The sequence below is a fragment of the Siphateles boraxobius genome, unplaced genomic scaffold (genome assembly GCF_051911475.1).
Source record: "Siphateles boraxobius isolate OS27281-9 unplaced genomic scaffold, OSU_SipBor_1 66, whole genome shotgun sequence".
In the NCBI taxonomy this organism is placed as follows: domain Eukaryota; kingdom Metazoa; phylum Chordata; class Actinopteri; order Cypriniformes; family Leuciscidae; genus Siphateles; species Siphateles boraxobius.
In genome coordinates, this window is record NW_027509193.1 from 2,220,126 (window position 1) to 2,236,545 (window position 16,420).

General features: G+C 46.7%; 1 protein-coding gene across 1 annotated transcript in view; it reads left to right on the top strand.

The window, feature by feature from the left end:
• The first annotated feature begins 263 nt into the window (after positions 1 to 263).
• LOC143722321 (uncharacterized) overlaps positions 264 to 16,420 on the top strand; it is a 33,250-nt gene continuing 17,093 nt past the window's right edge. Inside the window, exons 1-4 of the mRNA XM_077213701.1 lie at positions 264 to 348; positions 1,458 to 1,595; positions 9,229 to 9,366; positions 13,969 to 14,106. Of these exons, the coding sequence (XP_077069816.1) occupies positions 264 to 348; positions 1,458 to 1,595; positions 9,229 to 9,366; positions 13,969 to 14,106 (499 nt within the window). The remainder of the gene's footprint in view (positions 349 to 1,457; positions 1,596 to 9,228; positions 9,367 to 13,968; positions 14,107 to 16,420) is intronic.

Sequence of the window (16,420 nt, forward strand, 5' to 3'; positions counted from 1 at the left end):
AACAAGCTAATCAAGGTCTTCAAGATTAGGCTACTAGAAAGCTACGGGCAGGTGAAATTCATCAGGGTTGGAGTTCTCCTCGGATCTTTAAAAGCGCGTTTTTCAAGAAGCTATTTTAACCCCCTTTTCTTTTTCTTTTTTTACAGCGTTTGTTGTAGGATTCCGTTTGACGCAGCGACACGGTTTTTCATTGTATTTTTGTGTTCAGCACCTAATTCAGCGCATCTTCTAGCAGAGTTGATTGTGAGATCGCAGTCACGAGGATGACAGCTCGAGTGTACTGCTCGTTTAGTGCTGTTTTATTGTGTCTGTCTGCATGTTTGAGCACAACAGACCCTGGAGTCGTAGGTGAGAAGATCTTTTAGCTTCGGTTTACAAAAGTACAGTACAGACGTCCAGTGGAAGTTTAACTTTGTACGCTGGTTTAGTTTCAATAATAAGCAAGGAATAAATATGCCAAACTGTCATAAATTTATGCACTTATTTCATTAAACAAAAATACTACATTAATGATTGTATGGCTTTCACTGTAAAACAAGAACAATAATGTTATATGGTTACACAAGTGTTACCACCTAGACATCAGTCCTGATTTTAAACTTCAGCTTCATGTTTTGTTTTCCCTATTTTAACAACTATTTAGGCCTTGAATAGCCTATAACATGGGGAGCTATACAGTTTGTTGTGTAGCCTATTAAAATGCTCGAAATGAGGGAGGTCATGGGAATATGGCATAACAATTTTTGAAGACGTATGCTTAATTACACCAGTAAATTTATAAACCACATATTTACTGATGTGCATGTTTTCTATCAGAATTGCACTATTACTCGCCCTACTATATAGCTTGTAATGGACCTCTCAGTCTTTGAAATGGTAGATACATGGTGTATATATGTATGTCTATGCTACTTTGATTTGAAGCTGATAAATGTGAATATTATATTAAAGTTTGAGGCACATATTGCAAAACCCCTGACTTGCAAATGCTGAAACAAGCTATTACACAGCACTTCCTGGTCTCCCCTAACTATCCTCTTGAATCCTCTTCTGTAGTGTCCGATCAGTGTCCGGCGATGCTGACCGTCGTGCCGTCCCGTCGAGGATGTCTTCGTGATAGAGACTGCTCAGGAGGACACAAATGCTGTCAATTTCCCTGTGGGCGTGCGTGCGTGCCTCCTGTTTTCAGTGAGTTTAATTAATGATGGATGCTATAGATCTTCCAAAAGAAACACTGAAAAAAATGGTGTAATAAGTTTTCACTCAGAAATTGCTAGTAAATTTCACATTTGCAATGAAACTGCTAGTAACGCGTTGAACTAAACGTGAAACCACGAAGTAGAAAGACTGAATATTCCTGTAAAAACTACTCCGATCGTCTTTGACAACTTTTATTTTTTAAGCGGTGAACGAGACATTCAGTGATGTGGTTTCTCTGTCATGTGTCTGTATAACAGCAAAGCCAGGGGAGTGTCCAAGCACAAAGTCTGGAGCAGGAATTTGTGCAGAGTTGTGTTACTATGACAATGACTGTCCGAACAATGAGAAATGCTGCAGCAATGGATGTGGACGTCAGTGTATGGCCCCATATACAGGTTTTTGAGAGATTATATTAGTGTTTGGGTCGGCTTTCTCGTTATTTCCGTTTGTCTTGTTTGATTTTACTACTTTACCGTTCTCTGTGTCAAAAGTATTCAGCCGAACCAGCACCGGATGGCTTTACAATATTAGTAGATAACGATTAATACTTAAAATAAGAAACTTGCAATTTGTGCTTTCCGCTAAACGGACTGACTAAAGCGGATTATCTGTATCCATGCAGTGAAGCTTAAACCCGAACCGACCCTAGCAGCCGAGCTGCCGAATCCTCAAGTGACGCCTGCAGCCGAACAGCCGAATCCTCAAGTGACGCCTGCAGCCGAACAGCCGAATCTTCAAGTGACGCCTGCAGCCGAACAGCCGAATCCTCAAGTGACGCCTGCAGCCGAACAGCCGAATCCTCAAGTGACGCCTGCAGTCGAACCGCTGACGCCTGGAGCTGAACCACTGAATCCACCAATGACTCCGGCAGCCGAACCGCCCAAGCCTCCAGTGAAGCCTGCCGGCGAACCGCCCAAGCCTCCAGTGAAGCCTGCTGGCGAACCGCCCAAGACTCCAGTGAAGCCTGCTGGCGAACCGCCCAAGACTCCAGTGAAGCCTGCTGGCGAACCGCCCAAGACTCCAGTGAAGCCTGCTGGCGAACCGCCCAAGACTCCAGTGAAGCCTGCTGGCGAACCGCCCAAGACTCCAGTGAAGCCTGCTGGCGAACCGCCCAAGGCTCCAGTGAAGCCTGCGTCCGAACCGCCCAAGGCTCCAGTGAAGCCTGCGTCCGAACCGCCCAAGGCTCCAGTGAAGCCTGCGTCCGAACCGCCCAAGGCTCCAGGGAATCCTGCGTCCGAACCGCCCAAGGCTCCAGTGAAGCCTGCGTCCGCGCCGCCCAAGGCTCCAGTGAAGCCTGCGTCCGAGCCGCCCAAGGCTCCAGTGAAGCCTGCGTCCGAGCCGCCCAAGGCTCCAGTGAAGCCTGCGTCCGAGCCGCCCAAGGCTCCAGTGAAGCCTGCGTCCGAGCCGCCCAAGGCTCCAGTGAAGCCTGCGTCCGAGCCGCCCAAGGCTCCAGTGAAGCCTGCGTCCGAGCCGCCCAAGGCTCCAGTGAAGCCTGCGTCCGAGCCGCCCAAGGCTCCAGTGAAGCCTGCGTCCGAGCCGCCCAAAGCTCCAGTGAAGCCTGCGTCCGAGCCGCCCAAGGCTCCAGTGAAGCCTGCGTCCGAACCGCCCAAGGCTCCAGTGAAGCCTGCCGGCGAACCGCCCAAGGCTCCAGTGAAGCCTGCCGGCGAACCGCCCAAGGCTACCGGGAAGCCTGTGTCCGAACCGCCCAAGGCTCCAGGGAAGCCTGCGTCCGAACCGCCCAGGCCTCCAGGGAAGCCTGCGTCCGAACCGCCCAAGGCTCCAGTGAAGCCTGCGTCCGAACCGCCCAAGGCTCCAGTGAAGCCTGCCGGCGAACCGCCCAGGCCTCCAGTGAAGCCTGCGTCCGAACCGCCCAGGCCTCCAGGGAAGCCTGCGTCCGAACCGCCCAAGGCTCCAGGGAAGCCTGCGTCCGAACCGCCCAAGGCTCCAGGGAAGCCTGCGTCCGAACGGCCCAAGGCTCCAGTGAAGCCTGCGTCCGAACGGCCCAAGGCTCCAGTGAAGCCTGCGTCCGAACGGCCCAGGCCTCCAGTGAAGCCTGCGTCCGAACGGCCCAGGCCTCCAGGGAAGCCTGCGTCCGAACGGCCCAGGCCTCCAGGGAAGCCTGCGTCCGAACCGCCCAGGCCTCCAGGGAAGCCTGCGTCCGAACCGCCCAGGCCTCCAGGGAAGCCTGCGTCCGAACCGCCCAGGCCTCCAGGGAAGCCTGCGTCCGAACCGCCCAGGCCTCCAGGGAAGCCTGCGTCCGACCCGCCCAGGCCTCCAGGGAAGCCTGGCGCCGAACCGCCCAAGCCTGCAGTGTGTGCTGAAAACTGTCACCAAACTCACCCTGATGGCAAATGTTCTGGCAATATGGGGGGGTCCTCGTCACCTTATGGGGGGTCATAAGGAATGTGGCTATGCATAAAGTTAAGTGCGCTGATTTAACCATTGAATGTATGGGATCTCTTCCCTGTTTATCACCAAATAAATCTCACACTTTGGTAAGACTACTTTCTTTCTGTGGTAAAACAAAAAAAATTGCTTGATTGTAGAGTTGGGGTTTTTGGTATGCCGGTGTTCATTTGGCTGTTCTCACATAATAGCTCATTGGCATGAGTGCTTTAGGAAAGTTAAAAAATCCCCTCACCAAGACCCAAACACGTGCAAGACGTCTTGTAACGAAAGACCTCTGTTTTCATCTTCTCTTCATCTTCGCACAAAATGGGCACTGAAATATGCATGCACAATTTTCCACGCACATATTGGGATGTAGAAATACTTTCCGCAGACTATGCCTAAACTCTCCTTAAACTTTTGTGGGCGAAGTTAACTAAATTATTTTGAATGCCGTTTTTACACTTTATATACATTTAAAATATGCCCCTCTCGTTAATGGAGTTAAACACTTGAGTTGCGTTAAGTCTTTGTCTAGAAGTTAATGTGTTTGAATTTAACACTCACAGCAATTCGTAACTATTTTACGCTTTGCTTGAAGGTAGGGTAGGCAATTGCGTAGAGGCTAGCAATGGCAAGCTAGCTTTGAAAGCGTGAGATCCCACCCCGTTGTAAAGCCTCTGGGGCGGATCTAATCCGTGGGGAATCTGCATATCATAAATTAATAATTGGTAATTAATAATTATTCATACATGTTTGGATTAGATCGGTCTTACATGTTAATAAAACTCCCGATAAGGGATGATATGTCATTTTACCTGCATGCATGTCTGTGTATCCTTGCACTTAACCACAAGTTGATTGCAATTAACTACACGGACCACGTCTTACAAAACAGGCTAAATTAATTAGCTCAATTGTCAGACTAATATTTGTGGGACTCCACAATATCATCTTACTTTATAGGATTTCAGGAAAAGCAATTCTGTGGCCACAAGAATTGGGTTTCCTGCCCTATAAACACATACTCTTTAAAGTATCTTTAATTTGTAAGCTTGTTGCTATAAGATCTTTTGGCACTTAAGGGACTTGAAAATGAGCAAAAAGGCAGTACATCAATCAGATGAATATAATGAATTTAATAAGGCAGAACTACTTATGTATTTACTACGGTTACATGGGATATATGTATTTACAAACATAATAAACAACAATACACGATAAGGCATCGATGAACAAAAAAAATGCATAGAGTGTGGACAATGGAAACACGTGTGAGAGGGGAAGAGGAAGAGAGAGAGAGAGAGAGAGAGAGAGCATTGGCAACATTCCCCCTGACAGTCCCCTGTCTGTAACAACACGAAAACATCATCTTAATGCTTCTAAGAAGCTCTATAAACAGATATACTTAAGTTTCTGGGTCTCTCTGTGTCGCGGCATTCCTGCGCGTGCGTGAGCGGAGTCCTTTAGGAAGCGTCACTGGGTGCTGCTTGGCGCGCGTGTTGAACGGAGTTTCCAAGTCTTTGGGGTAACATTACCAAAGGAAAATAGTTCGGCTAAGTTCGTTTCACTTTGTGGAAGTGAACAGAGTCGACTACGGAAAACAAAACTTTGACTAACAAAGAAAAGAAATAAAGATCTCTACGGGGAAATCACGCGGAGTTAACGTCACATCTTCGCATGGCTGGTGAAGAAGCGTGTGTGCGTCTCTCGCCACGTGGTCACGTGCGCGTGTTTCTCCTTCAAAACGAGTGCGCGCTCGTTTAAAGGTCCCTTGTAGATGGATTTGCTGAAGAGATATGTCACGCGGTGTTCTTTTCCCTCGTCGATTGGAATTAAACACGGAGACTTATCTAAGACTGAAAAACACAAACTAAACTAGAAACAAATAAAAGAAAGGCGAAGAGCTCGCCCGGAGGCGAGACCTTACATTATGACACAAAGACAGGCGAAGTAACAGAGCGAGCGGAGGGGGGAAGCGTCATTTATCACCTTGGAGAAATCCGGCCTCTTCCTGTTGACTTGGCCAATTAGAGGGTTGGAATTTCACAGGCGGGACTTTGGTTTTTATTGCTCTTTGTCTAAGAGAGAGACATTTGAAACCCTAATTTCGTCGGTGTTTAAGAGCAGAATCTTCACAATTCTTATAATACTAATGTGTCACAAGTTTAGCAAAATGTAATGTCAATTAACAAATGGGGAATGAAGATTGGAGTTTATCGAGACCAAACTTGCCACAAATGGATTTGGTTAAACATTAGTTGGCAAAGTTTAAAACATTATCGCATTAGAGTTGTCGAGAAACATAGACCAAACCACAAAAAGGCAACTCATGAAATAGGGAACTTAGATACATTGTTCATACAATTCTCAAGTGGATATATAATAGCATATATATATATATATATATATGAATACAGGATTCATTTCTCCTCCTTGGTTAGAATTCAGAGAGAGCCACAGTTCTGTGAACATTCCTTTGGGTCGTAAACGCTGCTATCTAAGAACACCAGTGATGTTAGTTTTGGTCTCTTTTCACTCCAAAGATGGAAAACATAGTAAACTATATTTTACTGGATATTACTGTACGTATTCTGATTGATCACACCGAAAGCATTCTGGAGGTGTCCAGAACTATGTGTACAAGTTATGGGAATAGACAGTTATATTTAAAATGCATAATGAAGGTATTTATAATTCACCTTAAGCTACGATAAAATCATAGTCATTCCAATGTGACATGGGCAAATGGACACACAAAAAAAACACATCGAATATATCTGGTTAAATGTCTTTTAAAGAAAAGAAGTTCCTTTTCGCTTTGGAATCCACTTCTTTTGGGACATTCCGATCAGTCATAAAATGTCTTGTAAGTGGACACCACGCTCTGTCCTGAGTGTGGTCTTCACTGGTGGGGGAATGTGTGTGTGTGTGTGTGTGTGTGTGTGTGTGTTTGGGTTAATTTACATTCAGAGATTTTTGGTCTTTAGCAGAATGTATTTAGTTATTCAGATTCACCCACTTAGCCCAGTCCTTACACCGTCTTCAGAGTGTCTCCAAAGCCACACCTCCTTCAAAACATGAAGTCACGCAGCAGAGTCTGCAAAGCGTCACGAGAGACTGTGTTAAAGGAGACCTATCATGAAAATCAGACTTTTTCCGTGTTTAAGTGCTATAATCGGTGTATCTACTGTATAACTTTGGGCTGGTAAGCCTTTCCCTGCAAGCATGTCAAAAAATAAGCCCATCAGATTTCGCTCCCCTACTGACTTAGGAAGGGGATTTTATAATATTACTGCCCCTTAATCTGCATGTTTCCACCCACGGGGCTGCCATTTGGTTTTCGTGAATGACAACGGTGTAACCGGTCCTAACGCAATGGCAAAACTTTGAGCAAACTGTTCTGTCGTTGGCTGCACAGAGCACTATTTGGCCAAAAAATGTTACTGCTGTCTTATAAAGACCTCAGGGAACTACAGCAGCTCACTTGCATTTAAAGGGACACACACACAAAAACGGTGCGTTTTTGCTCGCACCCAAAATGTGGCAACTTTGACAAGCTATAATAAAGATCTGGGTTGTATTTTAAGCTGTAACTTCACAGACACATTCTGGGGACACCATAGAATTATATTACATCTTGTGAAAAGGGGCATAATATGTAACCATTAAATTCCCTCGTGTCTCAAAGCACATAACACGTAAGCAATATAGGTACGAGAGGCTGTGCTGTATCGAAGCGGAGTTATCACACGATGCAAATATTAAAGCTGAAAAATATGTAGGCTATGAATGCAACTTTCATGAAGTAAAATCACAAAGGCTTCCTTCAGCTGGAAATAATAATCCCTGACCGTAAACAACAACAGAGTGAGTCAGTCTGTAGAGAAGACTTTTATATTGAAAGGTCTGAAACTTGTGAACACGGAGAAGCAAGATGCAACTGAAAAATGACTAGTTTGTCAGGGCACTGGAAAACCCCTTAACTGTTAAAAGGACATGATATTGCAGTGGACATTCAAACTGCATTTTTTTTATTACGGTTAAAACTGACTTGTGGTACTACTCCGACTTGTGCCTCTTGATCGCTGTACCACCTGACCACTGCAGATTCTTTTGGCAAACGCTCAATCATCTCCCAACTGTAATTACTACGACATCCAACCCTAATCAAACACACCTGAACAAGCTAATCAAGGTCTTCAAGATTAGGCTACTAGAAAGCTACGGGCAGGTGAAATTCATCAGGGTTGGAGTTCTCCTCGGATCTTTAAAAGCGCGTTTTTCAAGAAGCTATTTTAACCCCCTTTTCTTTTTCTTTTTTTACAGCGTTTGTTGTAGGATTCCGTTTGACGCAGCGACACGGTTTTTCATTGTAGTTTTGTGTTCAGCCCCTAATTCAGCGCATCTTCTAGCAGAGTTGATTTTGAGATCGCAGTCACGAGGATGACAGCTCGAGTGTACTGCTCGTTTAGTGCTGTTTTATTGTGTCTGTCTGCATGTTTGAGCACAACAGACGCTGGAGTCGTAGGTGAGAAGATCTTTTAGCTTCGGTTTACAAAAGTACAGTACAGACGTCCAGTGGAAGTTTAACTTTGTACGCTGGTTTAGTTTCAATAATAAGCAAGGTATAAATATGCCAAACTGTCATAAATGTATGCACTTATTTCATTAAACAAAAATACTACATTAATGATTGTATGGCTTTCACTGTAAAACAAGAACACTAATGTTATATGGTTACACAAGTGTTACGACATAGACATCAGTCCTGATTTTAAACTTCTGCTTCATGTTTTGTTTTCCCTATTTTAACAACTATTTAGGCCTTGAATAGCCTATAACATGGGGAGCTATACAGTTTGTTGTGTAGCCTATTAAAATGCTCGAAATGAGGGAGGTCATGGGAATATGGCATAACAATTTTTGAAGACGTATGCTTAATTACACCAGTAAATTTATAAACCACATATTTACTGATGTGCATGTTTTCTATCAGAATTGCACTATTACTCGCCCTACTATATAGCTTGTAATGGACCTCTCAGTCTTTGAAATGGTAGATACATGGTGTATATATGTATGTCTATGCTACTTTGATTTGAAGCTGATAAATGTGAATATTATATTAAAGTTTGAGGCACATATTGCAAAACCCCTGACTTGCAAATGCTGAAACAAGCTATTACACAGCACTTCCTGGTCTCCCCTAACTATCCTCTTGAATCCTCTTCTGTAGTGTCCGATCAGTGTCCGGCGATGCTGACCGTCGTACCGTCCCGTCGAGGATGTCTTCGTGATATAGACTGCTCTGGAGGACACAAATGCTGTCAATTTCCCTTTGGGCGTGCGTGCATGCCTCCTGTTTTCAGTGAGTTTAATTAATGATGGATGCTATAGATCTTCCAAAAGAAACACTGAAAAAAATGGTGTAATAAGTTTTCACTCAGAAATTGCTAGTAAATTTCACATTTGCAATGAAACTGCTAGTAACGCGTTGAACTAAACGTGAAACCACGAAGTAGAAAGACTGAATATTCCTGTAAAAACTACTCCGATTGTCTTTGACAACTTTTATTTTTTAAGCGGTGAATGAGACATTCAGTGATGTGGTTTCTCTGTCATGTGTCTGTATAACAGCAAAGCCAGGGGAGTGTCCAAGCACAAAGTCTGGAGCAGGAATTTGTGCAGAGTTGTGTTACTATGACAGTGACTGTCCGAACAATGAGAAATGCTGCAGCAATGGATGTGGACGTCAGTGTATGGCCCCATATACAGGTATTTGAGAGATTATATTAGTGTTTGGGTCGGCTTTCTCGTTATTTCCGTTTGTCTTGTTTGATTTTACTACTTTACCGTTCTCTGTGTCAAAAGTATTCAGCCGAACCAGCACCGGATGGCTTTACAATATTAGTAGATAACGATTAATACTTAAAATAAGAAACTTGCAATTTGTGCTTTCCGCTAAACGGACTGACTAAAGCGGATTATCTGTATCCATGCAGTGAAGCCTAAACCCGAACCGACCCCAGCAGCCGAGCTGCCGAATCCTCAAGTGACGCCTGCAGCCGAACAGCCGAATCCTCAAGTGACGCCTGCAGCCGAACAGCCGAATCCTCAAGTGACGCCTGCAGCCGAACAGCCGAATCCTCAAGTGACGCCTGCAGCCGAACTGCCGAATCCTCCAGAGACGCCTGCAGCCTAACCGCTGACGCCTGGAGCTGAACCACTGAATCCACCAATGACTCCGGCAGCCGAACCGCCCAAGCCTCCAGTGAAGCCTGCCGGCGAACCGCCCAAGCTTCCAGTGAAGCCTGCTGGCGAACCGCCCAAGGCTCCAGTGAAGCCTGCCGGCGAACCGCCCAGGCCTCCAGGGAAGCCTGCGTCCGAACCGCCCAAGGCTCCAGTGAAGCCTGCGTCCGAACCGCCCAGGCCTCCAGTGAAGCCTGCGTCCGAACCGCCCAGGCCTCCAGGGAAGCCTGCGTCCGAACCGCCCAGGCCTCCAGGGGAGCCTGCGTCCGAACCGCCCAGGCCTCCAGGGAAGCCTGCGTCCGAACCGCCCAGGCCTCCAGGGAAGCCTGCGTCCGAACCGCCCAAGGCTCCAGGGAAGCCTGCGTCCGAACCGCCCAAGGCTCCAGTGAAGCCTGCGTCCGAACCGCCCAAGGCTCCAGTGAAGCCTGCCGGCGAACCGCCCAGGCCTCCAGGGAAGCCTGCGTGCGAACCGCCCAGGCCTCCAGGGAAGCCTGCGTCCGAACCGCCCAGGCCTCCAGGGAAGCCTGCGTCCGAACCGCCCAGGCCTCCAGGGAAGCCTGCGTCCGAACCGCCCAGGCCTCCAGGGAAGCCTGCGTCCGAACCGCCCAGGCCTCCAGGGAAGCCTGCGTCCGAACCGCCCAGGCCTCCAGGGAAGCCTGCGTCCGAACCGCCCAGGCCTCCAGGGAAGCCTGCGTCCGAACCGCCCAGGCCTCCAGGGAAGCCTGCGTCCGAACCGCCCAGGCCTCCAGGGAAGCCTGGCGCCGAACCGCCCAAGCCTGCAGTGTGTGCTGAAAACTGTCACCAAACTCACCCTGATGGCAAATGTTCTGGCAATATGGGGGGGTCCTTGTCACCTTATGGGGGGTCATAAGGAATGTGGCTATGCATAAAGTTAAGTGTGCTGATTTAACCATTGAATGTATGGGATCTCTTCCCTGTTTATCACCAAATAAATCTCACACTTTGGTAAGACTACTTTCTTTCTGTGGTAAAACAAAAAAAATTGCTTGATTGTAGAGTTGGGGTTTTTTTTGGTATGCCGGTGTTCATTTGGCTGCTCTCACATAATAGCTCATTGGCATGAGTGCTTTAGGAAAGTTAAAAAATCCCCTCACCAAGACCCAAACACGTGCAAGACGTCTTGTAACGAAAGACCTCTGTTTTCATCTTCTCTTCATCTTCGCACAAAATGGGCACTGAAATATGCATGCGCAATCTTCCACGCACATATTGGGATGTAGAAATACTTTCCGCAGACTATGCCTAAACTCTCCTTAAACTTTTGTGGGCGAAGTTAACTAAATTATTTTGAATGCCGTTTTTACACTTTATATACATTTAAAATATGCCCCTCTCGTTAATGGAGTTAAACACTTGAGTTGCGTTAAATCTTTGTCTAGAAGTTAATGTGTTTGAATTTAACACTCACAGCAATTCGTAACTATTTTACGCTTTGCTTGAAGGTAGGGTAGGCAATTGCGTAGAGGCTAGCAATGGCAAGCTAGCTTTGAAAGCGTGAGATCCCACCCCGTCTTCAGAGTGTCTCCAAAGCCACACCTCCTTCAAAACATGAAGTCACGCAGCAGAGTCTGCAAAGCGTCACGAGAGACTGTGTTAAAGGAGACCTATCATGAAAATCAGACTTTTTCCGTGTTTAAGTGCTATAATCGGTGTATCTACTGTATAACTTTGGGCTGGTAAGCCTTTCCCTGCAAGCATGTCAAAAAATAAGCCCATCAGATTTCGCTCCCCTACTGACTTAGGAAGGGGATTTTATAATATTACTGCCCCTTAATCTGCATGTTTCCACCCACGGGGCTGCCATTTGGTTTTCGTGAATGACAACGGTGTAACCGGTCCTAACGCAATGGCAAAACTTTGAGCAAACTGTTCTGTCGTTGGCTGCACAGAGCACTATTTGGCCAAAAAATGTTACTGCTGTCTTATAAAGACCTCAGGGAACTACAGCAGCTCACTTGCATTTAAAGGGACACACACACAAAAACGGTGCGTTTTTGCTCGCACCCAAAATGTGGCAACTTTGACAAGCTATAATAAAGATCTGGGTTGTATTTTAAGCTGTAACTTCACAGACACATTCTGGGGACACCATAGAATTATATTACATCTTGTGAAAAGGGGCATAATATGTAACCATTAAATTCCCTCGTGTCTCAAAGCACATAACACGTAAGCAATAAGGTACGAGAGGCTGTGCTGTATCGAAGCGGAGTTATCACACGATGCAAAAATTAAAGCTGAAAAATATGTAGGCTATGAATGCAACTTTCATGAAGTAAAATCACAAAGGCTTCCTTCAGCTGGAAATAATAATCCCTGACCGTAAACAACAACAGAGTGAGTCAGTCTGTAGAGAAGACTTTTATATTGAAAGGTCTGAAACTTGTGAACACGGAGAAGCAAGATGCAACTGAAAAATGACTAGTTTGTCAGGGCACTGGAAAACCCCTTAACTGTTAAAAGGACATGATATTGCAGTGGACATTCAAACTGCATTTTTTTTATTACGGTTAAAACTGACTTGTGGTACTACTCCGACTTGTGCCACTTGATCGCTGTACCACCTGACCACTGCAGATTCTTTTGGCAAACGCTCAATCATCTCCCAACTGTAATTACTACGACATCCAACCCTAATCAAACACACCTGAACAAGCTAATCAAGGTCTTCAAGATTAGGCTACTAGAAAGCTACGGGCAGGTGAAATTCATCAGGGTTGGAGTTCTCCTCGGATCTTTAAAAGCGCGTTTTTCAAGAAGCTATTTTAACCCCCTTTTCTTTTTCTTTTTTTACAGCGTTTGTTGTAGGATTCCATTTGATGCAGCGACACGGTTTTTCATTGTAGTTTTGTGTTCAGCCCCTAATTCAGCGCATCTTCTAGCAGAGTTGATTGTGAGATCGCAGTCACGAGGATGACAGCTCGAGTGTACTGCTCGTTTAGTACTGTTTTATTGTGTCTGTCTGCATGTTTGAGCACAACAGACGCTGGAGTCGTAGGTGAGAAGATCTTTTAGCTTCGGTTTACAAAAGTACAGTACAGACGTCCAGTGGAAGTTTAACTTTGTACGCTGGTTTAGTTTCAATAATAAGCAAAGTATAAATATGCCAAACTGTCATAAATTTATGCACTTATTTCATTAAACAAAAATACTACATTAATGATTGTATGGCTTTCACTGTAAAACAAGAACACTAATGTTATATGGTTACACAAGTGTTACCACATAGACATCAGTCCTGATTTTAAACTTCTGCTTCATGTTTTGTTTTCCCTATTTTAACAACTATTTAGGCCTTGAATAGCCTATAACATGGGGAGCTATACAGTTTGTTGTGTAGCCTATTAAAATGCTCGAAATGAGGGAGGTCATGGGAATATGGCATAACAATTTTTGAAGACGTATGCTTAATTACACCAGTAAATTTATAAACCACATATTTACTGATGTGCATGTTTTCTATCAGAATTGCACTATTACTCGCCCTACTATATAGCTTGTAATGGACCTCTCAGTCTTTGAAATGGTAGATACATGGTGCATATATGTATGTCTATGCTACTTTGATTTGAAGCTGATAAATGTGAATATTATATTAAAGTTTGAGGCACATATTGCAAAACCCCTGACTTGCAAATGCTGAAACAAGCTATTACACAGCACTTCCTGGTCTCCCCTAACTATCCTCTTGAATCCTCTTCTGTAGTGTCCGATCAGTGTCCGGCGATGCTGACCGTCGTACCGTCCCGTCGAGGATGTCTTCGTGATAGAGACTGCTCTGGAGGACACAAATGCTGTCAATTTCCCTGTGGGCGTGCGTGCGTGCCTCCTGTTTTCAGTGAGTTTAATTAATGATGGATGCTATAGATCTTCCAAAAGAAACACTGAAAAAAATGGTGTAATAAGTTTTCACTCAGAAATTGCTAGTAAATTTCACATTTGCAATGAAACTGCTAGTAACGCGTTGAACTAAACGTGAAACCACGAAGTAGAAAGACTGAATATTCCTGTAAAAACTACTCCGATTGTCTTTGACAACTTTTATTTTTTAAGCGGTGAATGAGACATTCAGTGATGTGGTTTCTCTGTCATGTGTCTGTATAACAGCAAAGCCAGGGGAGTGTCCAAGCACAAAGTCTGGAGCAGGAATTTGTGCAGAGTTGTGTTACTATGACAGTGACTGTCCGAACAATGAGAAATGCTGCAGCAATGGATGTGGACGTCAGTGTATGGCCCCATATACAGGTATTTGAGAGATTATATTAGTGTTTGGGTCGGCTTTCTCGTTATTTCCGTTTGTCTTGATTGATTTTACTACTTTACCGTTCTCTGTGTCAAAAGTATTCAGCCGAACCAGCACCGGATGGCTTTACAATATTAGTAGATAACGATTAATACTTAAAATAAGAAACTTGCAATTTGTGCTTTCCGCTAAACGGACTGACTAAAGCGGATTATCTGTATCCATGCAGTGAAGCCTAAACCCGAACCGACCCCAGCAGCCGAGCTGCCGAATCCTCAAGTGACGCCTGCAGCCGAACAGCCGAATCCTCAAGTGACGCCTGCAGCCGAACAGCCGAATCCTCCAGAGACGCCTGCAGCCGAACCGCTGACGCCTGGAGCTGAACCACTGAATCCACCAATGACTCCGGCAGCCGAACCGCCCAAGCCTCCAGTGAAGCCTGCCGGCGAACCGCCCAAGCTTCCAGTGAAGCCTGCCGGCGAACCGCCCAAGGCTCCAGTGAAGCCTGCCGGCGAACCGCCCAAGGCTCCAGTGAAGCCTGCCGGCGAACCGCCCAGGCCTCCAGGGAAGCCTGCATCCGAACCGCCCAGGCCTCCAGGGAAGCCTGCGTCCGAACCGCCCAGGCCTCCAGGGAAGCCTGCGTCCGAACCGCCCAGGCCTCCAGGGAAGCCTGCGTCCGAACCGCCCAGGCCTCCAGGTAAGCCTGCGTCCGAACCGCCCAGGCCTCCAGGGAAGCCTGCGTCCGAACCGCCCAGGCCTCCAGGGAAGCCTGCGTCCGAACCGCCCAGGCCTCCAGGGAAGCCTGCGTCCGAACCGCCCAGGCCTCCAGGGGAGCCTGCGTCCGAACCGCCCAGGCCTCCAGGGCAGCCTGCGTCCGAACCGCCCAGGCCTCCAGGGCAGCCTGCGTCCGAACCGCCCAGGCCTCCAGGGAAGCCTGCGTCCGAACCGCCCAAGGCTCCAGGGAAGCCTGCGTCCGAACCGCCCAAGGCTCCAGGGAAGCCTGCGTCCGAACCGCCCAAGGCTCCAGTGAAGCCTGCCGGCGAACCGCCCAGGCCTCCAGGGAAGCCTGCGTCCGAACCGCCCAGGCCTCCAGGGAAGCCTGCGTCCGAACCGCCCAGGCCTCCAGGGAAGCCTGCGTCCGAACCGCCCAGGCCTCCAGGGAAGCCTGCGTCCGAACCGCCCAGGCCTCCAGGGAAGCCTGCGTCCGAACCGCCCAGGCCTCCAGGGAAGCCTGCGTCCGAACCGCCCAGGCCTCCAGGGAAGCCTGCGTCCGAACCGCCCAGGCCTCCAGGGAAGCCTGCGTCCGAACCGCCCAGGCCTCCAGGGAAGCCTGCGTCCGAACCGCCCAGGCCTCCAGGGAAGCCTGCGTCCGAACCGCCCAGGCCTCCAGGGAAGCCTGCGTCCGAACCGCCCAGGCCTCCAGGGAAGCCTGGCGCCGAACCGCCCAAGCCTGCAGTGTGTGCTGAAAACTGTCACCAAAGTCACCCTGATGGCAAATGTTCTGGCAATATGGGGGGGTCCTCGTCACCTTATGGGGGGTCATAAGGAATGTGGCTATGCATAAATTTAAGTGCGCTGATTTAACCATTGAATGTATGGGATCTCTTCCCTGTTTATCACCAAATAAATCTCACACTTTGGTAAGACTACTTTCTTTCTGTGGTAAAACAAAAAAAATTGCTTGATTGTAGAGTTGGGTTTTTTTTTTGTATGCCGGTGTTCATTTGGCTGCTCTCACATAATAGCTCATTGGCATGAGTGCTTTAGGAAAGTTAAAAAATCCCCTCACCAAGACCCAAACACGTGCAAGACGTCTTGTAACGAAAGACCTCTGTTTTCATCTTCTCTTCATCTTCGCACAAAATGGGCTCTGAAATATGCATGCGCAATCTTCCACGCACATATTGGGATGTAGAAATACTTTCCGCAGACTATGCCTAAACTCTCCTTAAACTTTTGTGGGCGAAGTTAACTAAATTATTTTGAATGCCGTTTTTACACTTTATATACATTTAAAATATGCCCCTCTCGTTAATGGAGTTAAACACTTGAGTTGCGTTAAATCTTTGTCTAGAAGTTAATGTGTTTGAATTTAACACTCACAGCAATTCGTAACTATTTTACGCTTTGCTTGAAGGTAGGGTAGGCAATTGCGTAGAGGCTAGCAATGGCAAGCTAGCTTTGAAAGCGTGAGATCCCACCCCGTTGTAAAGCCTCTGGGGCGGATCTAATCCGTGGGGAATTTGCATATCATAATTAATAATTGGTAATTAATAGTTATTCATACATGTTTGGATTAGATCAGTCTTACATGTT